Source organism: Dermacentor variabilis, chromosome 4 (genome assembly GCF_050947875.1).
Source record: "Dermacentor variabilis isolate Ectoservices chromosome 4, ASM5094787v1, whole genome shotgun sequence".
Taxonomy (NCBI): domain Eukaryota; kingdom Metazoa; phylum Arthropoda; class Arachnida; order Ixodida; family Ixodidae; genus Dermacentor; species Dermacentor variabilis.
In genome coordinates, this window is record NC_134571.1 from 129,274,268 (window position 1) to 129,295,343 (window position 21,076).

Sequence of the window (21,076 nt, forward strand, 5' to 3'; positions counted from 1 at the left end):
TGCTTGAATTTGTTAGGCCAAGGAGTTTGCTTTGTACTTCATGACTGCCGTGCGCGACCCGTATAAATCGATTTTGTGTGCTCATTAGTGGAATTACATTTCTTTATTTTTTTTTAAAGTCACACGGCATGTAAGGTGCACAGTCCTCCTCAGAAATTTGGCCACACACGCATTCGTTCTTGCATTCACAGAAACTTACGTACAAGTTTTCATATTGCACAAATATTGCCATCGAATGTCTGTTTAAATATTGCGCCGTTATACTTCTTCGACACCAATATCACCTGGATTATTACCAGCACCGCAATCAAGGTGGCAATTAAAACCATAAACTTTAATTCACCTCTTCGGTTATGGGCCGGCAGGTCGTTCTGATTGTTCCCACTCAAAGGCGAATTGCAGTCACAACTTCAGCTTCCCACGAGGAAAATGCGTGGTTTCAAGTTTTTTCCAGAGTCCAGTGTGCCTCCAAGCGGCAGCATTCGCTAACTCAGAGTCGAGCTGCTTTAGAGTAAATTCAAAAAGAAAGAGGGATAGTAGGAGAAAAATGACATGTTTATTTTATGAATCAAGCTTAGGAAAGGCATGCCTCATTTAATGCCTTGAGCTCGGACCGCTTCTTGGGCACGCAATCATGAGCAGCCGAGGCTGGTCCTGGAGGTTGGAGCTGGCAATATTTTGTCTGACTCTTCTAGAAAAAATGACTCCGGTACAGAGAGCCGTGAACGAAGAACGAGGCTCAGTAAATAGCAACAACGTCATGAGTAAATAAGAAAAGAAATACCTCGGTTCATTGTAACAAAAGTGGTGTCCTAATCGACGTCCACGTCTCAGTTGGAACTCTCACTAGAATTCTTTACGCAGATCTTGAGGCCGCTGTTGTGCCATGGTTGTGCTGGTTGCGTGCAGCCATGCATGCAGCCGGGGCACGTGAGCGGGGATAACTTTGGAACTTGAAATACGTGGTGAAATTGCGACACTATTTACACGATCTATACATAGTATGCACGTGACGTCACATCCGCTGCTGTCGTCTGCTTTCGCCATCTTTGGGTACCTTATCAACAGGCGCGCGCATAGCCCTATACGCCCTATAGTTTCCCCAAGATGGCGTTGCCGTAAACCAGAAGTCTCGGAGTATCGTTGACTGACGTACGTGCATACTATGTATAGGGCACCTGCAGAACATCATCAAACGTGTTTGCTATGTTTATGGCGACTTTTCGCTCACAAAAAATTTCGGTCCGGCTATTTTGGGTTACATTTTGAGATTATTTGGCCATTTTTTGTTGGAGCCATCTGGCAACCCTGCTAGTACACGCTAGTGGCAGCGGGTTTTTTCGGTTTCGAGAATGTCTACGTGCACTGTATCTTTATTCCTGGCATTGTCTCTAGTTTTAAGCGCTGCTCGTGGAACTATATCTCCATCGGACAAAAAGAAATCATCTAAGGTAAGTGCTTACACATTGAATCTTTTGAGCGGCCCAGCTGAAGCGCCGTTTTGCGACTGCAACGATATGTCTGCGTGGCACTGATAATCCTTTCGTTTCGTGCACCTATATTGCAGACCGTAGAGCCGTTAGACCCCGGCTCTGAAGACGTTTTCGAGCGTGATTTAGTGAAGGAAGCTTTCAAAGTCAGCGATGTGTTGAAGCATCACCGCTCCTACTGCAACACGAAAACTAAAGCTAGGCGGTTCGCTGGTTCAGTGCTTGGCTACGTTACGCCTGTGAGTATCAAACAAATCAGCTGTTCGCTGCACCTCTTTTATGAATTAACAAAAAATGCGGTGAGATACGCCGGTTGTGCTGCTCATGACTGTGCTTCTTAATCTGCAGTGGAACAACCGTGGTTACGACATCGCTAAAATATTCGGCTCCAAGTTCAGCTATGTTTCTCCAGTTTGGCTGCAGCTCGAGCTTTCGCAAGAGACGTCGACAGGCTTTGCGGTCGCCGGACAGCATGACGTTGACGTCGGTTGGATTCAAGACGTAAAATCTGCTGGAGAAGCAGTGAAGATGGGTGAGTAACCCAATCAAAGAAGAAATCGGTGCAGAGTCATAAACGAGGTTCGTTCTTGTTCAGTCAAAGCAGTTGTGTATTTGGAGCTTAAATCGGTTGTTTTGAATTGCATGTTTAAATGAGAACACTTTGCCACACTTTGTAATCTGTTTCTGGGAATTGATTTCTCGCTCTCTCAGTTCCTCGGATTTTGTTCGAAAAATGGACACCCCAACTGCTTACGAAAGTAGCCGCATCAAAGAAGAAGATGAGTGCGATGGCAAAGACATTGGTAGATGTAGCCGAAAAGAGTGGCTTTGATGGATACGTCCTGGAATTGTGGTCACAGTTCGGTGGACACATGACCGCGTAAGTCTGTCGCTGTTTCACTTTGCCTCATCATCAGCTCTGGCTCATCTCCTTGTGACGAAAAAAAATGAAAGGGAAAGAAAGCTTCTTAACTGTATTGGCTGTAATGTTACTGTGTGCGAAGGACAGACATGCATCGTTGACCTAAACCATAGCTAGAATACTTACCTCCAGTATGGAAGGGTTGTGGAAACTTCTGCCCACTTAGCCAGCACAACAGCAACAGCGAAATCAGGACTGTGAAAGGGGAAGGAGAACCCATAGCAAGCCAAGACAAGCTAGAGAAGGGCTTGGATTGCGAACATCCCCACAGGGTGGCAAATAGTACCTTTTGAAGCCAGTCCTGGCATAAATTCTGCAGTCCTGGAAGCGGACGTAATTGAAATGGATATCGGAGAGTTATTGAGTGATGAACAGCCTTTCTTACCTATAATGTAAAACTGTGTTAGTACACTGGTATTCACAACTCTAGCAGTCTTTGCCATCACTACACAATGTACAGCATGGTTTATTCAAAGCACAAGTGCAGCCATTTTTTTGCATACAAAGGACTTTTCGGAGCTTGTGTGGCCATGCACCATCAGGGAAAAGGTCAACAAGATATTCTTTTGGGCAGTTGCTGACTCCATTCTTCCAAAACTTGCAGTCAGAAACATGCATTGCCCATGGCAATGGCCGAATGACAAAAGAAGGTTTTTAAAGTGGAGCTTTCAACGCAAACCTTTGATGACTGCTGCTGGGTGCTGCTACTGATGTCTTGCCGAATAGCCAATGCAAAAAAAAAAAGATAATAAAAGAAGTATGTGCCTAAAGGTGAGATTGAACCTCTGTCTTCTTGCACAGAAGCCCAATGCTTTAACTATTCAGCCACAAGTGCAAGCATACTTCTCTTGTCCCGATGCCAGGTAGTTCTTTCAGACGATTCCCGCATGCATCGTGTCACGCTGCGCGTCCATCCGAGAGCACGTTACCGCAAAGGCACATGCACACACATTCCAGTTTTTGTTTGGCCACAGATGCTGGAATTAAAGAGGCGAATAACACTCTCTTGGCAGTACACCTCTTCTCACCATTCTTCCCTCGATAAATGTCACCTTCATCATTGTGACATCATTCTGTTGATGTCTCACAGTGTATATTTACATTTTGGAATAGCTTGTGTGTGCTGGAGTCCATACATATAGACATTGTATAACGGTAAAGTTGTGATCTATGTGTTGTACAAACATAAACATTAAACACCTCCAATGTATCGACACATGAGGCTGTAATCTGCAGGAATTAGAGTACATCATAAGGTGAATTGGCACACCTTTTGACCTTACTCCCCTAGCCAAGGCACAGGAATTCTTCAGCACTTCTTTAAGGCTTATGGGGACCTTTGTGGCAGGAACATTTGATAAACTTTGAAAAAGAAAGGTGCATTATGTATTATGACTATGGTTATCTGTTGTCCTTTCTAGTGTGAACATTGTGAAATTGTTGGCACATGTTGTAGTATTAGAAAAACTTTGTTTTGTTGGTAAATGTCAAATTCTTTATGCATCATTGCAGCTAAAAAGTGTTTCACATTCTCTCATTATAGTGAAATGACGAAGCTTGTTCAGCATCTGGCCAAGGAGCTGCAGACTGAAAATTTGCATCTGATTCTTGTCATTCCCCCTGCAGTGTACCAAGGGTGAGGGCATATTCTTTAAATTCTATACTCCTGCTCACATGTTCATTGCTATGATACTTTTATTACAAGTCATTACTCATGCTCATTGTTTTTGTGCTTTTCAGGGACATACCAGGGATGTTTTCGAAGAAGGACTTTGACAACTTAGTGAGCCACGTGACTGCATTTAGCCTGATGACCTATGACTACTCTAGCCCACAAAGGTATAAACATTACATTCCATCTCGATGAAGCACATGAGCAGCTTCGTTGCTGAAGTGCCAAGAAAGGAGCATTGCATGCAAAATGTTTCTAATGTATGATGTCAGACTGCCAAATTTGGTTCAAAATACTTGCTCAGCCTCTGTGTAGGGTTACCACTCAACTCAGCTGAGATTTCACATTTGAAAGCATTTGTTGCTACCTGTGCAGCATTTTTAGCATGTTAATTTATTATGTTTAGAGTGTCTATGATCTGCCTTATTTTTGTACTGCTATTTCATCACATCTACAGTGAGGGCCAAAAACTGCAGTTCCTAGGCAAGCAATTTACCAAGAGTGTCTTTCTTTGCACACCAGAGGCCATTTTTAGAGCAGAATGTATCTTTATTTTATTGAGTGAGTCAACTATAAAACTGATTCTGGAAATGTTGTAGGATGGATTTGGTTCATTCATAGGGGGCTAGCAGGACCGGTTCACAGTATGTAGGCATTGAGGCACCCCGAGTGCAAAGTGCACCTTGGCTGAGTGGGTTAGTGAATGAAATGTTACGCAATGGAAATTTACGTTCCAGACCTGGGCCGACAAGTCCTATCGAATGGGTACGCAAGTGCGTGGAGCTGCTGGCTCCTGAAAAAGATGATCAGCGTGCAAAGATACTTCTCGGCCTCAACTTTTATGGTTATTCATACACAAGTGTTGGTGGTGGACCAATCCTAGGAAGCCAGTGAGTATCATGCTACATGAGCTAATTGAACGTGGGATGTAGTCATTGTGCTGCCGTGTTTCGGTTTTATAGCTTTGTCGTTCTGTTAGGCATGACGGAAGGCCCATAGGTTGGCATACTCACCCATGTGCACTGACTCATACTCACGGGCATTTCTTGGGCACGCTGTGCAGGGACGTCTGTGTCAGCATGCGTTTGGTGTGTTGTGACACCACGTACCCGAGCACATGAGGGTTGGACCCTCCCGCATGTAGCCATGCATGGCTTACCCGTGTTTGGGGAAAGTGGTATCCTGGAGGCTCAGCCGATGCTGGGTGTGCGGACCTTTAAGGCCCGCCAGCGGAGGCAACACACCTCTTTGACCTCTGCTTCACACAGACGGCACCTCCAAGCTGACCCACCTGAAAGAAATCATCATCATCATGGGTAGTAACCATCATCACCATGGGTAGCTACCATCTGAGTTAACCAGGCAGCCAGCAGATGGCAGGGCGAAGTCGAATTTGTCGACAACTTGAAGCAAAGGCAAGAGCTTGACATAATAGTTATGCAGAAACCCGCAAGGTGGAGAGAAGTAATTAATAAATGGAAAATCAGACATCCACCTGTTCGTAGCAGTTGCTACAAAGGAAACCCATACGAGTTCCTCAAAAGAAAAGCCTCGCAGTTGAAGAAAAATTTTTCCTTGTCCGAGATGAATTTCTCGCCTGCACTAGTGTTGCTTTCAAACAGGTGAAATAGGTGCCACTACTTCAACGACACATATGTGATGATGTGGCAGTGCCAGACATCTCAAATTTGTGACAAATACATATTAAACTGGAGGTATACAACTCGGAACTAGCTAAGGCCAGAATAAACTTCTCTTGAAGCCACTTGGGCAGCACTTTAGTGAAAAACTTTGCATCTTTTGCTTGCTAAGCTTGTGGAAATAGTCTGTTTAGTGTCATTCACTGCTGTCCTCAGCAAGTCTTGCAATGTCACGTTGCTCCTTGATTCCTGAAGGTGGCTTTTGGTCAGTCATTCCAGAAAGCGTATGCTCACACACGCACATGTGCTTCCAAAAGGAGACACCAGTTTAAAGGCATTGTTATTGTTAGCTATGTTCTTGTATTTGCTTTTAGCAGGGTTCTTATAAAACCGAAGGAAGGGCTGCACACCTTTTAGCTCCAGTGAACAGTGCAGGCAAATGCAGCTCTAGCTGCATTATGTAGTCAGAAGTTTTTAAGCTTCACTGAGAACAGGCCACAAAACAGGGTTTACTCTGTTTCCAATCTTCGAATGGCATTAACAGCTGTTGGAATTCTGCTGAAAGGTTCTCAACACGCTCTGAAGCTTTTGTCAGCGTACGTTTATCTGTGAATTGGAAAACATGTGTTGCTAGAAATTATCGATAATGAGGTTATTTATGTTTCAGTAAAGTAGGATAGAGATAAAAATATTGCGGCTTTCACGATTGGACTGTGCAAGATGTCGCTGCGTCTGATCCTAATATTGATGTGAGTCAGCTTAGCATCGTGTCATGAAATCAGCCAGCTTAGCCATAGTTACTTCATTACAAACTCCTTAAATATGTGTCGACGAAGAGCAGCATTTTATTTCTACTCATCATCATCATCAGCCTATATTATGTCCACTGCAGGACGAAGGCCTCTCCCTGCAGTATCCGATTACCCTTGTCCTGCACCACCCGATTCCAACTAGCGCCCATGAATTTCCGAATTTCATCACCCCACTTAGTCTTCTGCCATCCTCAACTGCGCTTCCTTTCACTTGGTACCCATTCTGTAACCCTAACGGTCCAATGGTTATCTAACCCTGCACATTTCGTGACCTGCGCAGCTCCATTTTTTTCTCCTAATGTCAATTAGAATATCGGCTATATTTGTTTGCTCTCTGAGCCAAACCGCTCTCTTACCGTCGCTTAATGTCATGCCTAGCATTCTTCATTCCTTCGCTCTTTGCACTGTCCTTAACTTGTTCTCAAGCTTCTTTGTCAGTCTGCCAGCCCGGTAAAATCAGCACCAGTAAAATCCACTGATTGTACATCTTCCTTTTCAATGATAATGGTAAGCTTCCAGTAAGGAGCTGACAATGTCTGCCGTATGCGATCCAACCCATATTTATTTTTCTATGAAAGCGTTAAGCAGTGATGTTGATGATGATGATCAATGTTGTAGATACAAATCACCTTGGCCAATGCTCACTCCTGGCTTAGCCCAATGCTTGCAAATATTTCTCAAGGCAAACACACTAAATAAATGCATGTGTTCACTAGCACTACATCTGCAGTCGTTCAATCAGAACATATTGGAAATGCAAAGGTTCGTTTTAATCGCTACTGTGCAAATAATATGGTCTGGGCATTGGTAACTTGATGAATATCTTCAGCGGTTATGTGCCTTTATCTACTCCCAACAAGGAATAAGCTCATATCCTTGCCTTGACTTAAATTTTCACATCTTAAGTGGCTAGGTTAATTACTTGTGCTTCTTGGTGTATTGCGAGTCTGCTCACCTGACACGTGTGACTATGTTACAGGCTAATTCAAGAGCTTTCGAAAAGCAAGAAGCAAGTGATACACTGGGACGATGAAGCCTCGGAGCACTACTTTGAGTACAAGTGAGTTGTTGTTTTACTCTACATGCAAGTTGCTCTAGCTTACAGCCATCCTGAGGTGAGGCATTGGTTATTTTTTAATGGAATAACCATAGTGTTAATATCGCAGACACAAGAGAAGTGACACGACAGTGTCTATTGTGTTGGTGTTACGGTTATTCCTTTAAGTATGAACTGACCAGCTCAAGAGCAAGTTCTACTGAGGGAGTTGTTTTGCATGCAAAATTTCTTGAGTGTTAGGAAAGAACATTAGCATGTAGGAATTTTTAATAGCAAGAAATATTTACAGGAAGAGCTATTTTAACTCTCAATATGGGTGTTCTGCTGTCTGCTGTTGTCCACAATGGGATAAGTAATGACTGCTGTTCATAAATAGAGCTCCGCCACTCATCTGTTTTATGCTTTAGTGTTGGAAGATTTGTTAAGGTCTTAGTGTCCTTTGCTGGCCAGCTTGTCACATAAAACAGACACAAGACGTCTGTTAGGTTTGCCAAGTTTCCCTCCTTGATTGGACTGTTCAATATGTATGTGTCATGAAATGTAAGAGCAAATAGGAATCCATGTGCGGCTTTTTGCTTTCTTCTGCAACTACTTCTCCACAAAGTCCAGTGACGGGCTGTTCATATTCTTCTTGCCCGTGAAAAGGGTTACGGGGACCTTGGGCAGGTGGGATAATATACAGCCTAATATGAAACGGGATATATTAGAAAATAAAGAATATGACCAAGTAAGCAAAATTGGTCTTGTAAGCACCAATAAGGATTCCTATTGGAGTACATCTAATAATAGATATAACGAGGTAATGGGAGTAACAAGGTATACTTCTCCCCCTTAAACTTCATTATAATGATGTTTTACTGTACTTTGAGTTCATAGTCCACACTTTCAGCCTGCTGATGGCACCGGCCTCTTTTCTCCCTAATCACCAGCATCACTATGTATTTTGGTATAATGTGAGTGCTGAACTGATCATATTTGATCACAAGAAACATTGCATGAGCTTAAATGGGGATCCATAGAGATAGGGAGCGTTCGCTTGTGTGGAAGTGTATTGTGCCTTGACACATCGCAGGTGCTGTCCAATTTGTCAAGCTTCATGGATTCTAAGCACACAGTGATATAGCCAGACATTTATATCAAAATTTATTTCACCGACAACGAAACACTTTGCTTAACTTCTGACAAAAATTTTTCGTTGCTAAGGTGGGTAGCCACTTTGCATCAAATTATGCTATCACCGTTACGCTATGTTTAAAAATGATAATATTGTCACGAACAGTGGCGAAGACAAAGACATAGTGGGGCTGAGTCAGAGTCTCTCCTGGTGGATTGAAAGACCTGCTAAAACCTGTGTGCCATGTGCACTCTTGACTAGCTAAGTGCTAGCCATTTACTGTTGAGTGAATACTCCCCATAACATCTTTTTGGTGGAGGTTACGGGCTCTATTTCTCCTGGCTCTAGATCTTCGGAGCAGACGCCACGTTTCTCCCACCTCCATGGCCGAAAACAGTACGCCGTAATCGCAGCCCGTGTCCGCAGCTCAGGCAACCATGGTTCTTTCGCATCCCCTTATCCCTGGCACATTTTGCGGGACGGACAACAATGAGGTCGACGATTGACTCCTATTGTACGGGCGCGTCAGCAAGCACCACAGGTGGGATGAGACACTAATGCTTGCCAACGTCATTTTCTGCCTACGGGGCACAGCTCGTGTGTCATTAACACGCACAAACAAGAACTGACAAGTTGGGATGTATGCAAGGAGAAGATTTGCGAATTGTTTGGCCGATCAGTCGTACTACAATGACAGCCCAGCACCAACACTCAGCAAGAGCCCAGACGTCGACGGAATCGTACGTCACATATATCCAAGACGTGCTAGCCTTGTGCCGCCCCATTGACAAAGACATTCCAGAGGCGGACAAGGTTGGCCACGCGTTGAAAGGCATAGCTGACGATGCCTTCAACATACTCATGTGTAAGCACTGCAGCACGGTTGACTCCATCATAACAGAATGCCGTTAGTTAGAACAAGCAAAAAGCAGGCACATTACTCACCGCTTTACCAGACTCCCGAACACAGCTGTGACATCCTTATGCGAAGATCCTGTGACGCCCCGTTCGTTCTTGACGCCTAACAACCTAACCAGAATTGTTCGCCAGGAGCTCAAAGCCATGGCTGCAGCCACTTATCAGGCACCTGCTCACAACCATTTGGCGACAATATCCCTCATTCAAGCCCTTGTCTGTCAAGAGTTTGTGAATATGGACATTCCACAAGCCACCTGTCATGCACCTCAGCCCATTTGCACTTTGGCCCTCACACTGAACACTACACCGCCCCAATATTGCTGCTGCCCCTTCCGCTCCCCAGTTCACACCCCGCTACACAAACCTATCTGAGTGGAAGACGCCAGACGATCGACCAATCTGTTTTTCTTGCTCTCGCGTCGGCCACATTTCATGCCACTGCCGCAATCGTCGGTATTACCGACCAAGCTTCCCCGATGACAGCCGCCAAGATCATGGCCCATCTTCTAGCACATCTCTTCTCGATGACCACCTTCCGGCTCATCAACGTCACTGTCTATCTTCGCTCTCTGCACCGACGTACGCCGATATTGCCGCTCCAGGAAACTGGTCTAGCCAATCGCTGTCACCTCAGAGTCGCCAGTCGCACTCTCCTCAACGCCGTTGTTCTCCCTCCCCCGCTTACTCTGGCCATCACCCAGGAAACTAGCCAGTGCAGCTCCGGGAGGTGAGGCTGCATTGACGACAAGGACCGAAAAACCTCTATTAACCCCTACTTCAAAACGCAATTTGCTCAGTGTTCTCGTTGATGGCGTTACCGTTACTGCTCTCATTGATGCTGGCGCCCACATATCTGTTATGAGCTCTACGCTCCGACGACACCTACAGAAAGTGCTGAAACCTGCCGTCTCTCCTACTGTGCTAGTAGCTGATGGCACCCGAGCACCGCTTCTTTGTATGTGCACTGCCCGCATTACTTTTGCCAGCCACCACACTTCAGTTCTCTTCGATGTTCTCGACGCTTGCCCACATGATGTCATTCTTGGTATCGACTTCTTGATCGCCCACTCTGCCCTCATCGATTGTTTTACTGGCATTTTGCAGCTCGAACTGATGATGCCGCAACATGTAACACTCGCCTACATTCTGTGGAGTTTCTACGACTACCTGCTCAGGCTGCTACCTACGTCCTTCTGTCACCATTCCCCCAGTCCCTGATGGTGACTGTGCGGTTGGTGCCTTCACAGATCTGATCCTCTCACGCAACCTTGCACTTCCTCACACCATAATGGTTGTTGCCAACAACAGAATGTTGCTTCCAGTCCTCAACTTTTGTACTTCCACCCATATTTTTTCTCAAGGAATTTCACTAGCTGAACTGTCACCGCTGCAAGAGTGTACAGTTTCTGCATTTGCTGCTGACGATGAGACCGTGCCCCAAGCTTTCATACCGACGCCAACCAAGGCACTTCTGAACAAAATGGTATCCCCTGACCTCTTACCTTCTCAAAGTGAAGCACTCTGTGCGGTCCTATTTTCTTACCTTTACATTTTTGATGTTGAGAACAGTCCACTAGGCCGCACACATGTGGCCCACCGCATTGACGCTGGAGATGCCAGCGCGCTTCACAAGCACCCTTACCGAGTGTCTCACTCTGAGTGCCAAGTCATCCAAAAGAAGGTAAATACTTGACAAAGATGTGATAGAGCTTTTCTCTAGCCCTTGGGCATCCCCTGTGGTGCTTGTGAAAAAGGACAACAGCTGGCGGTTTTGTGTCGATTATCGTCATCTCAGTCGGTTAACGAAGAAGGATGTGTATCCTCTCTTTCGAATTGATGATGCGCTCGACTGCCTCCATGATGCCTGATATTTCTTACCACTAGATCTCCGCTTGGGATACTGGCAAAGTGCTGTCGACCGCGACTGCGAGAAGACCGCTTTCATCACACCCGACGGCCTCTACCAATTTAAGATCATGCCTTTCTACAAAGTCTTACGGGGTTGATTCTTTTTTTTTTTGTTGTTGTTATCTGGACAACGTCATCGTTTTCTCGCCCAACTTTGAAAGCCACCTCCCTCGTCTGTTGACCATTCTCTAGATATTTCGCTGGGCTGGCCTCCAGCTCAATTCCTCTAAGTGCACCCTTGGGCGCTGCCAGGTCAAATTACTTGGACACTTAGTTGATGCTACTGGTGTCCAACCTAAACCAGACAAAGTCTGTGCCATCTGCGAGTTCCTGCTTCCACGGTCCACGCATAAAGTATGCAGCTTTCTTGGGCTCTGCTCCTACTTTCGCCGCTTTGTTCACAACTTCACAGACATTGCTCGACCCCTCATGGACCTCCTCAAGAAGGATGTGACGTTTTCTTGGGGCACGGACCAAGCGACTTTCTTTGCATCGCTAATTTCTGCCCTCACATCACCACCTGTGCTAGCTCATTTTGACCCAGCTGCTAAAATAGAGCTTCGCACTGACGCAAGTGGCCATGGCATAGGTGATATCCTCGTCCAAACACAGAATGGAGCTAACTATGTGATAGTGTATGCTAGTCGCCTCCTGTCACAGTCAGAAAAGAATTACGCTATTACTGAGCAGGAGTGCCTAGCTCTCATCTGGTCTGTCGCAAAATTCTGTCCGTACCTATATATGGACTGCCTTTCGTGGTCCTAACAGACCATCATGGGTTCTGCTGGCTCCCAACACTTCAAGGCCCCACAGGGAGGCTCAGCGTTGGCAATTACGATTACAGGAGTACACGTTCTCGGTTGTGTATAAATCTGGCAGGTTACACACGGACGCCAGCTGCCTATCCCATCAGCCCGCTGAACGATCCGATTCCACTGAAACCGACCTCGACACCTACATCTTAGCAATTACAGACTTCATCCATGTCGCCGACGAACAACATAGAGATCCATCGTTGCTCTCTCTTACTGACCGTCTGCAATCTCGCACCCTCGATTCCTCACTCAACATGTTCTTGCTTCAGAATAATGTTCTTTACCGCCGCAATGTGCACCCCGACAATGCAGGAGTCCTGCTAGTTGTCCCGCATTCCCTACGCAGAGATGTCCTCGTCCAGTTTCACGACGCCCCAACTTCTGGGCACTTGGGCGTCTCCAGAACTTATGGTCGCATTCAATGACGTTTCTTCTGGAAGGGCCTTTATTGTTCTGTTTGCCACTACGTAACATCTTGTGACCTGTGTCATCACTGCAAGAAACCTGCGACTCAACCTGCTGGTCTCCTTCAGCCAATTGACATTCCAATTGAGCCATTTCATCTAGTGGGCCTGGACTTGCTTGGCCAATTTCCACAAAAGACAACAAATGGATTGCAGTCGCTACAGATTATACCACACGATATGCACTTGCTCAAGCATTGCCAACCAGCTGTGCCAGCAGACTTCCTACTGTACGACGTCATCCTCAACAACGTCAACATGGTGCTCCACGTCACCTACTCGCCGATCACGGTCGGTACTTCCTGTCTCATGTGGTGGATGATCTACTTCGATCATGAGCTACTCATTACAAATTCACCTCTTCATATTGCCCTCAAACCAATGGACTCACCGAACACCTCAACTGTACACTGACCGACATGCTTTCCATGTATGTTTCTGATGATCACCACGATTGGGACGTTGCCCTTCCAATTGTCACATTTGCATACAACTCATTGCGTCATGACACTGCCGGCTACTCACCCATCTATTTTCTCTTTGGCCACCATCCCTTATTATCCTTTGACCCCTTGCTCCCTTCTGATCCGGCATCCATGTCCACGACTTCCTATGTGCAAGATGCCATCAGTCGTGCGCTTGTAGCCTGCGCTCAGCTCTCATCATTGCAGACCGCACAAAAGTCCATTTACAATCGTTGACACCAGGATACTGATTTTCCACCGGGCTCTCTCATCCTTCTCTGGCTACCATCTCGTCATGTTGACCTCTGTGAAAAGGTAACGTCGCGGTACTATGGGCCCTACCGCGTGCTGCGCCAGGTGACTCCTGTCACCTATGAGATAACTCCCATGGTATCCACTTCATTGACGGTCACACCATGAAGGGACATCGTACATGTTTCCCACCTCAAGCATTACAACTGTGGTAACCCATTTTGACCTTAACCAGCACCGGGACGGTGGTTCACCGGCCTGGGATAATGTCACGAACAGTGGCGAAGACAAAGACATTGTAGTGGGGCTGGGTCAGAGTCTCTCCTGTCGGATTGAAAGACCTACTAGAACCTGTGTGCCCTGTGCAGTCTTGACTAGCTAAGTGCTAGCCGTTTACTGTTTAGTGAATACTACCCGTAACAATATTTTTAAAAAACTTAATTTCGTTTACAAATTGATAAACCTATATAAAGTAATAATGTACCTGTATGTCAATGACCAAGCTTTTACATGACTTAGAAAAACTAACAGCGCTAGAAACGGAGCCAAACAAAATCAAGACAGCGCACCATCATGTGTCTTGTTTGCAGTTCAGACTTGGTTGCAGCACAGGTAAAAGTGGAGATAGCCGTTGTTTCCCAGCCAGATCTAGTGAGTGGTACGGCCAAGGCTACGTACGGAAGAGTGCGGGCACTATTTTGCAGGTCGCCTTTCACTCAATCGCACTTTCGGAGTTGTGGACATGTTAAATTATTCTAGATTTAAAAATACAGGAAAGAAGCTTTGCACCAGAACTTCAGTAGTATCATATGATGCAAGTTTCACTTTCGGTGACCTGCTGTCCCACTCGTTTAAAGAGATGTTTAGAAGCAACTTGCGATAATGGTATTGCAGTCATCACATGACACACATTGTTGTTTGATCACACTCGGGAATTGATGAGGCAGACAGTCCGAAGCAGGGCTGCTTCCTTTGTGAAAATTACGGCATCTGTAGTTTGCAGTAAAATAAACACCAGTAGCTCCGAGAGATTTGAAAGTGTTGTGTCTCCCAACACCCGTCTATTCTGAAAACTGCCGAGACTTTTGGTTAGGATGGGCTCTCCACAGCAATTAAACAGCACGTGTTATGATGGGGTAGGGGAGCGTCAGCTAGGCAATTGGCTGCGGTCGTCTGGTGTTGATAGATCGGGCAGTGATGGGATGTTCCCTCTATGTCCATAATTATCCATCAATTTTGTTCTTGGCACCTTTTATGCGCGTAGTTGCATACACTATACTATAACTGTCTAATGTTCCTATATTTCGGTTTCTGCGTGGACTTCAAGGCCGTTCACCTACAAGTCCTCCCACCTTTTTGTTGTGGCGGCTTCTTAGCTTCCCTGGCCCAGTACCTCAGTCCTTGATATATTGTGCTGTACGCAAATCAGTGTTCTGTAGGTCTTTCTTTCTTGTCCTCTTTTTTGCGCTGTTTTCATTCATAACAACATGTACAAGCTAGCCTAACAACAAGCTCTTCTCAAGTTTAACATAATGAAAGTCAGAAACAAGGGAAAGAAAAGGAAGAAAAAAAATAGGGGGTGATGCTTATTATGTGTTTCCTAGGAACAGGGATAGAAAAATATGAGAAGACACGCAAAGCACTACCACATTAATCAATACTGCTTTCAGTGTGCTTTATTAGTCAAGATTAAAAACGAGAATAATCCAAGTTTTCGAGTCGAAAAGTGTTCAGAATAGCTTGGACATCATCTTTAGTGCCAAAGTGCACAAGCCTGATCTATGATTATTATTTATGAAATTGGCACTTGACAAGGACGGGTCACCTTATTCGTTCAGGATAAACTCAATCTTCTTGCAATCTGTGATCTCTTTGTAGTGAAAAAAACTGATGAAGTTTTAGAATTTGTGAAGGTTACTGCTGAAAAAGAACCTAAAAGTGTTCTCAGTTGACCTGGAGAACTTGTATTATTCATTTCCACAGTCTAGCCTATTAATGTGCATCAAACGCAGTAGCACTGATTTATTTGGTATTGCTGTGTCTGTCCTTCCACGTCTTCTTTTGGCTCTGTTCCTGTGTACAGTATGTGCTATTCCTCTTGTACGTATTCCCCCGAGACGAGAGAAAAGTCTAGTGCCATAATAGCTTTTATATAGTCAGTTCTTCACGTCTATTCGTCTGTTACAAGCCTGAAAAGCCCCCTGTTTAACCAAAGGGCATGGGTAAATACGCTCAGCAGCAGCGCATCATCATGTACATGGACCTCTTTTGCTTACATAAACACAGAAGGGTCCCCAGAGCTGCAGAGCATGATCTTTTGCTGGTGTATATCAGCAGGCAAATGGTATGAAAGATGCCATTGTAGGCTTATGACATGAGGACGCACTTATGGAAGCTGGTCTGTATTGCGCATCGCTGGACCAGACTCGCAGCTTTGAAGGAGTGCTGACATGAGATTTTTGATTTGGCACACTCTTTTGCAATAAGTGAAGGTCCAGCCACTCTTAGCCTTGGAAAAAATACTGGAAAGGCTTGGAGTGCCCTAAATAATTTACAACACTTGTCTCTACGAACCAGTTTCAGTACTAACGAGGTGGGCGCACCATGACGTCATGACACATTGGCTTGCCACTTCCCCGCAATCGCTGTGGCTGCTATATGCAAGTGCAGCCGAAAAAACACGTAGCACTTCTGTTTATTTTTTCATGAGCAACATCACTGTGCTTAGCCTTATTGCTACTTACACAATGTCAGCAAGCTTTGCGTTGTTTCACGATGCCTTAATAGGCACTGGGCGGGGCAGGCCAGCACTGGGACACCAGCATGCTAAACAGCGTGCTAGTGAACAGTGCTGCAAAGTGGTAGCAGTAAGAGTACTGGCATGTGATGCAGACGACTGGGCGAAGGTGCTCAGGGTGCTTCCAGTGATTTCACACTGCGGTTTGTAAGGTGTGAAATACCTGAAAGCACATTTTCATGCATCTGCTCTTGAGAAAGACCTCCGCTTGTACAAGGCAGGTCACATTCATGACATCAAGTAGTATATAAAGCAGAAAACGAGTCCATATTGCAATGTAAATTCACTACGCAAACAAAGCTCACTGCTGCAAGCTGTGACATGGAACTCCAACAGTTATTTTGCTGATTTTTTACTGTGCACGTTTACATTATCGTGTATTTTATCAGGTAGAAGGGTGAAGCGGTGCGAAAATCGCTGACCAAGGGAGGTGTAGGTCTCCTTTTCTTTGTTTTTGGCACTGCTTCACTGATAGCATGTGTGTCGCCATGTTCCTGCTCTGTCTTTTTTCTTTTTGAGGTGTTTCATCAAATCTAATGTCTTAAAACCTAGCCCAATGTTCAGACTTCATCTGTTCCACACAGCTTGACACAATGAGCATCGGTGACGGCTGCTGGTGCACGTATAAGGCCAGCATTGACGGCAAGTACGAACATGTCGCTGCGTTGGTGTTTGCCGTTGATGCAGAGCACACAGAATTGTGTACCAGACACTGCCAAAGCCAGGTAGCGCGGGGACAGAAAATAAACCCTAAATAAGAAAACTGAGCCACTGAGAGGATGACAAAATGACAACTACAAATTCGTGAGTTCACCTTCGGTGTCAAAACTCGGGCAGGAAGGAAAAACGCTTCATTGCATGATGAAGCTCGGGAACCATCACACTTGCGGCGAGTAAGACACAATTTAAATGGAACACGAAGTTCTTGCGAATGAACAGCCCCTTTAGGTACTTTGGAATAACTAGACAAAAGATAAGCAGAGCTGGAGATGTGTATACCGTTGCCTACAGACTTCACATATCCAGGCTTTGCACTGTTCTAGCTGGTGAGGCCATGACGAAAACTGATTAAACTGAGCGGCTTCACCAGCTTCAGTCATGTGTGAGTAATTGTTCGTGTACCCAAAAACGCAGCATGTTCGTTTGAATTTGGTTCCATATGGTATTTCGGCAATGCAAAACAGAAGAAACAATGGAACATAATCAACCAACGCAGCTGGTGGCTGCACCACTTGGGTATCCTTCTTGCTGCAGGTGCTTTCAGGACTAGCCCTGTAGAAATCCTGTACATTGAATCCAACGAATGGTCTCCACATATACAAAGGACATATTGAACTTTCTATTACACCCTGAAAGTTAAATCAGATATTCAGCATCCATGTCGTTTTACTATTCGCGACTTGTCCACTGCCAAGCTGTTCCGTAACCGTCCAGCCATCCGGCCTCCTCTGTCCCTTCGGTTGGAAGCAGTCTCAGAAAAAACAGGGTCCCCTCTTTTAGAGAATGTCCTAATGGCTCCTACTCAGCTTCAACTGCCTTGGGAGTGGCAGTCTGTTCAATGTGACACCTCTTTCATAGAAATATCGAAATGAGCACCTGAGGCACATATATATTCACATTTTCTTGAACTTCAGGAGAAGTATTCCTGTGCTGAATTTTACACAGATGCTTCGAAGTCTGCTGGTGTTGGTTACGCAGCTCTCAAACACTCATTTTCAACATCTGGGGCACTAAATCCACAAACGAGTATCTTTCCAGCAGAAGCATACGCTATACTCTTGGCTATTCAGAACATAATGTTCGCAAATGTTGCTAGGGCTGTTGTCTTCACAGACTCATTAAGAGTCATGAGAGCCCTAATTAGTCTACGAAAATACAACTCCATTTTGAATTAACTGTACAGCTTGTTGTGCTCCGTATATATGTGCAACAAAGTGATTGTCTTGTGCTAGGTACCTGGCCAAAAAGGTATAAAGGCAATATAGCTGCTTACAAAAACGCTACGTCAGTGAGTTTTAGCGACAAAAATCGAAATGTCCCCATCCCTGCCTTTTCCCCATCCAAGCCTTTTCTACGCTGTAAAGTGAGGAATCATTGGCAAGGAGAATGGGATACCCAAGCATTGAATAAGCTATACATGATAAAACCAGCACTGCGAAACTGGATAAGTGAGAAAACAGCACGGTACAAGGATGTACTTGTTTGCCGATTAAGAATAGGACACACTTACGGTACTCATCTTTACCTCTTGATTGGGGGGGGGGATCCTCTTACTTATAGTAAATGCTGCTATAATCTCGCAGTCCTCCATGTTCTTATTCAATGCCCTGCAATACAACCAGAGAGGAAAGCGTATTTCCCTTCTGCATATTGCGAAAACATACCTCTTCACCCGGCATTTTTTCTTAGCAATGAACCACTTTTTAACCTGAAATTAGTCTGAGTTTTTAGCTGAAACAGACATTCTGAAAATCATATGGCCAGGTAATTTTTAGCACACGATTAACAGCCCTTGTATTCAAGAGCTCTCTTGAAGCTCTGGTGTCACTGTTATGTTTTGTTGCATCATGTTTTTAACGAAGCCCAATTGCCATAGCCCACATCACTAACTAGTCGGTGTCCTTATTTTAGTACCTATATATATTTTACGCCATTTACAGCAACAGGTTTTAGGCCCTTTTACAGCCATGTCACGTCTACCATAAGGAATTCATTGTCCAGGCCGTCCGCAGTTCATCGATAACATTACCATTTGTCATGGCGCTCTTTGGCCATACCTGGCCCTTGCACCACACATCATCATCATCATCATGTAGCTGGTGGCTGCACCTGCTGTGCCTGACATGGCCGCCACATGCCATTACACTCGCCACGCTGCCGCGTGAAGGTGCCACCGGTCCAAACCCATCCTTGCACCTGGTGCCTATTATATCTATGGGTCCAGTGTTTCAGTATTACCTTTCATATCAAGCTAACATATTTTATGTTTCCCAACTTTTGTGTTCGCTAAGTGTCATCATTTTACATGCAATAAGTGTGTACAAGAGTTTCTACAACTTCATAAATGTCTCAGTACTCCTTTAAGAAAACCACCATCTTACATGCCTATGGTAGTAGTATATATCGTATGAATCCCTTATTATCCTCATCATCGTCTTTAATCATTCTGTTTCGTACCCTTTCCTCCTACCCCTGTGGGGAGTATGCAAACTAGGGCACATTAACCCGGGCCAAAATCTCTGCCTTTCCTAGTGCAATAAACTCTCTTCCCTCATTCTTAATTGTTTTTCATTTTAGTTAGCCATGATTTAAGCTAGATTGAAATGTGCTGTACAGCCTGTTATGTCCGATCTCAACGTTCCTCTGTCATGATTCATTTCTGGCATCATTGTTTTAGGTTGCAAGATGGGAAGCGAACAGTCTTCTACCCTACCCTTCACTCGATCAACGAGCGAGTGAAGCTAGCTGAATCTCTTGGCACTGGTCTGGCCATCTGGGAGCTTGGCCAGGGCTTGGACTACTTCTACGACCTTCTCTAAGTGGGTTGGCTCTTCAGCCTGTAATGCATCTGCCTGTGTGACTTGAGTACACGACTACATTTGCATTCGTTGATAGTCCATCATGTCATCATATCTCAGCTGGACTCTCACTGCCCATTTTATGCACTTTTCTGCAAGAACCAAGATTATGTTTTTGTTGCACATTGTACATCTTGTTACCTATTATAAAATGACTTACTATCTTGTTTCTTCTTGTGCATCTAATGCCTTGATTACGTTTTGAGACACCCTTTTTCTAGTTTCTAGTTGTTGTGATAGCTGCACCATGGTATGGTTTGTTGGAAATGGGCTACATAGCCCACAAACATTTAACATGTAAAACCAGTGCGTCAAAATAGACCTGAATTTAAAAAATATGCGAAACCTTATTTTTTTGTTAGCTGGAACTGAGTTGGAACTTTTTCACTATGCAAAGGAAGCCACAAAAAGGGAAAAAAATGATTTTCAGTGGGGTAGTTTTGCTGCTAATGTCATAAGTTCTGTGGTTGCATTATCAGTGTGATGTTCTTGGCAAGGGGACATTAATGTGTAGCCAGTTGTGATGACAGATATTTCATTTTGATTGAGGTTTCTAGCACTGCCACGGAGAGGCCAATGTTTCAGTAGCTGATAGAAAAAAATTGCAAGACTTTCCTCATAAAATAACCTGACTGGTATGTATCCCTTATGTAGCGTGCATGACATTTAGCTGAATATAAGCTCTTTCTTTTTCCTTTTGTTATCTTTAGGCTCAGCACGCTTTTTCACACACGCCGAGTCTATGCTCTGAAAACCACACACTTCTGTTGTCATGAGCAGCATTCACTGGCATACTTATAGCCAACAACATCTGTTGGCAATGTAGTTAACGTACATCAAAGATCACTGCGGAGTTGATTTCACTGTGTTGTATAGCACAAAAAAACGGTCCTTGGTTTAGTTTAGCCTTGTTTTCTCCAAACATGGCCAAAGCAAGAGATCGATTTTGATGGCCACGCCAGGCCCCATTGGCCCCAACACGCAATAATAAATGATAAATAGTATACAGTCCTCACTATTCCACATGGCGCAGCATTTTAGTATTTGTACACTTACTATAGCCTCCAGAAACACCACCAGAAATACAGCAGAAAATGCAATGCTTTTTGGACGTGTGCCAGTTCATACAGGAAATAACCATGATATCTTACTCTGTGGCTCGACAACGGCACT

General features: G+C 44.7%; 1 protein-coding gene and 1 long non-coding RNA gene across 2 annotated transcripts in view; one reads left to right on the plus strand and one right to left on the minus strand.

Moving 5' to 3' along the window:
• Window positions 1-1,414, minus strand: part of LOC142579769 (uncharacterized) — a 30,312-nt gene extending 28,898 nt beyond the window's left edge. The window contains exon 1 of the long non-coding RNA XR_012827441.1: window positions 785-1,414. This is a non-coding gene — a long non-coding RNA (uncharacterized LOC142579769). The remainder of the gene's footprint in view (window positions 1-784) is intronic.
• Window positions 1,293-20,072, plus strand: LOC142579768 (chitinase domain-containing protein 1). The gene is made up of 9 exons (XM_075690323.1): window positions 1,293-1,451; window positions 1,568-1,729; window positions 1,839-2,022; window positions 2,202-2,370; window positions 3,956-4,048; window positions 4,153-4,251; window positions 4,822-4,974; window positions 7,516-7,596; window positions 19,723-20,072. The coding sequence occupies exons 1-9, from the start codon at window positions 1,353-1,355 to the stop codon at window positions 19,862-19,864; spliced, it is 1,182 nt and encodes a 393-aa protein (XP_075546438.1). The 5' UTR covers window positions 1,293-1,352; the 3' UTR covers window positions 19,865-20,072.
• The last annotated feature ends 1,004 nt before the right edge of the window (window positions 20,073-21,076 follow it).

Bases quoted from the DNA above. Each gene is read 5' to 3' on its own strand.
- LOC142579768 (XM_075690323.1), top strand. From the start codon at position 1,353: ATGTCTACGTGCACTGTATCTTTATTCCTGGCATTGTCTCTAGTTTTA. The intron at 1,452-1,567 runs GTAAGTGCTTAC...CCTATATTGCAG, and splicing joins ACAAAAAGAAATCATCTAAG to ACCGTAGAGCCGTTAGACCC. The intron at 2,023-2,201 runs GTGAGTAACCCA...TCGCTCTCTCAG, and splicing joins TGGAGAAGCAGTGAAGATGG to TTCCTCGGATTTTGTTCGAA.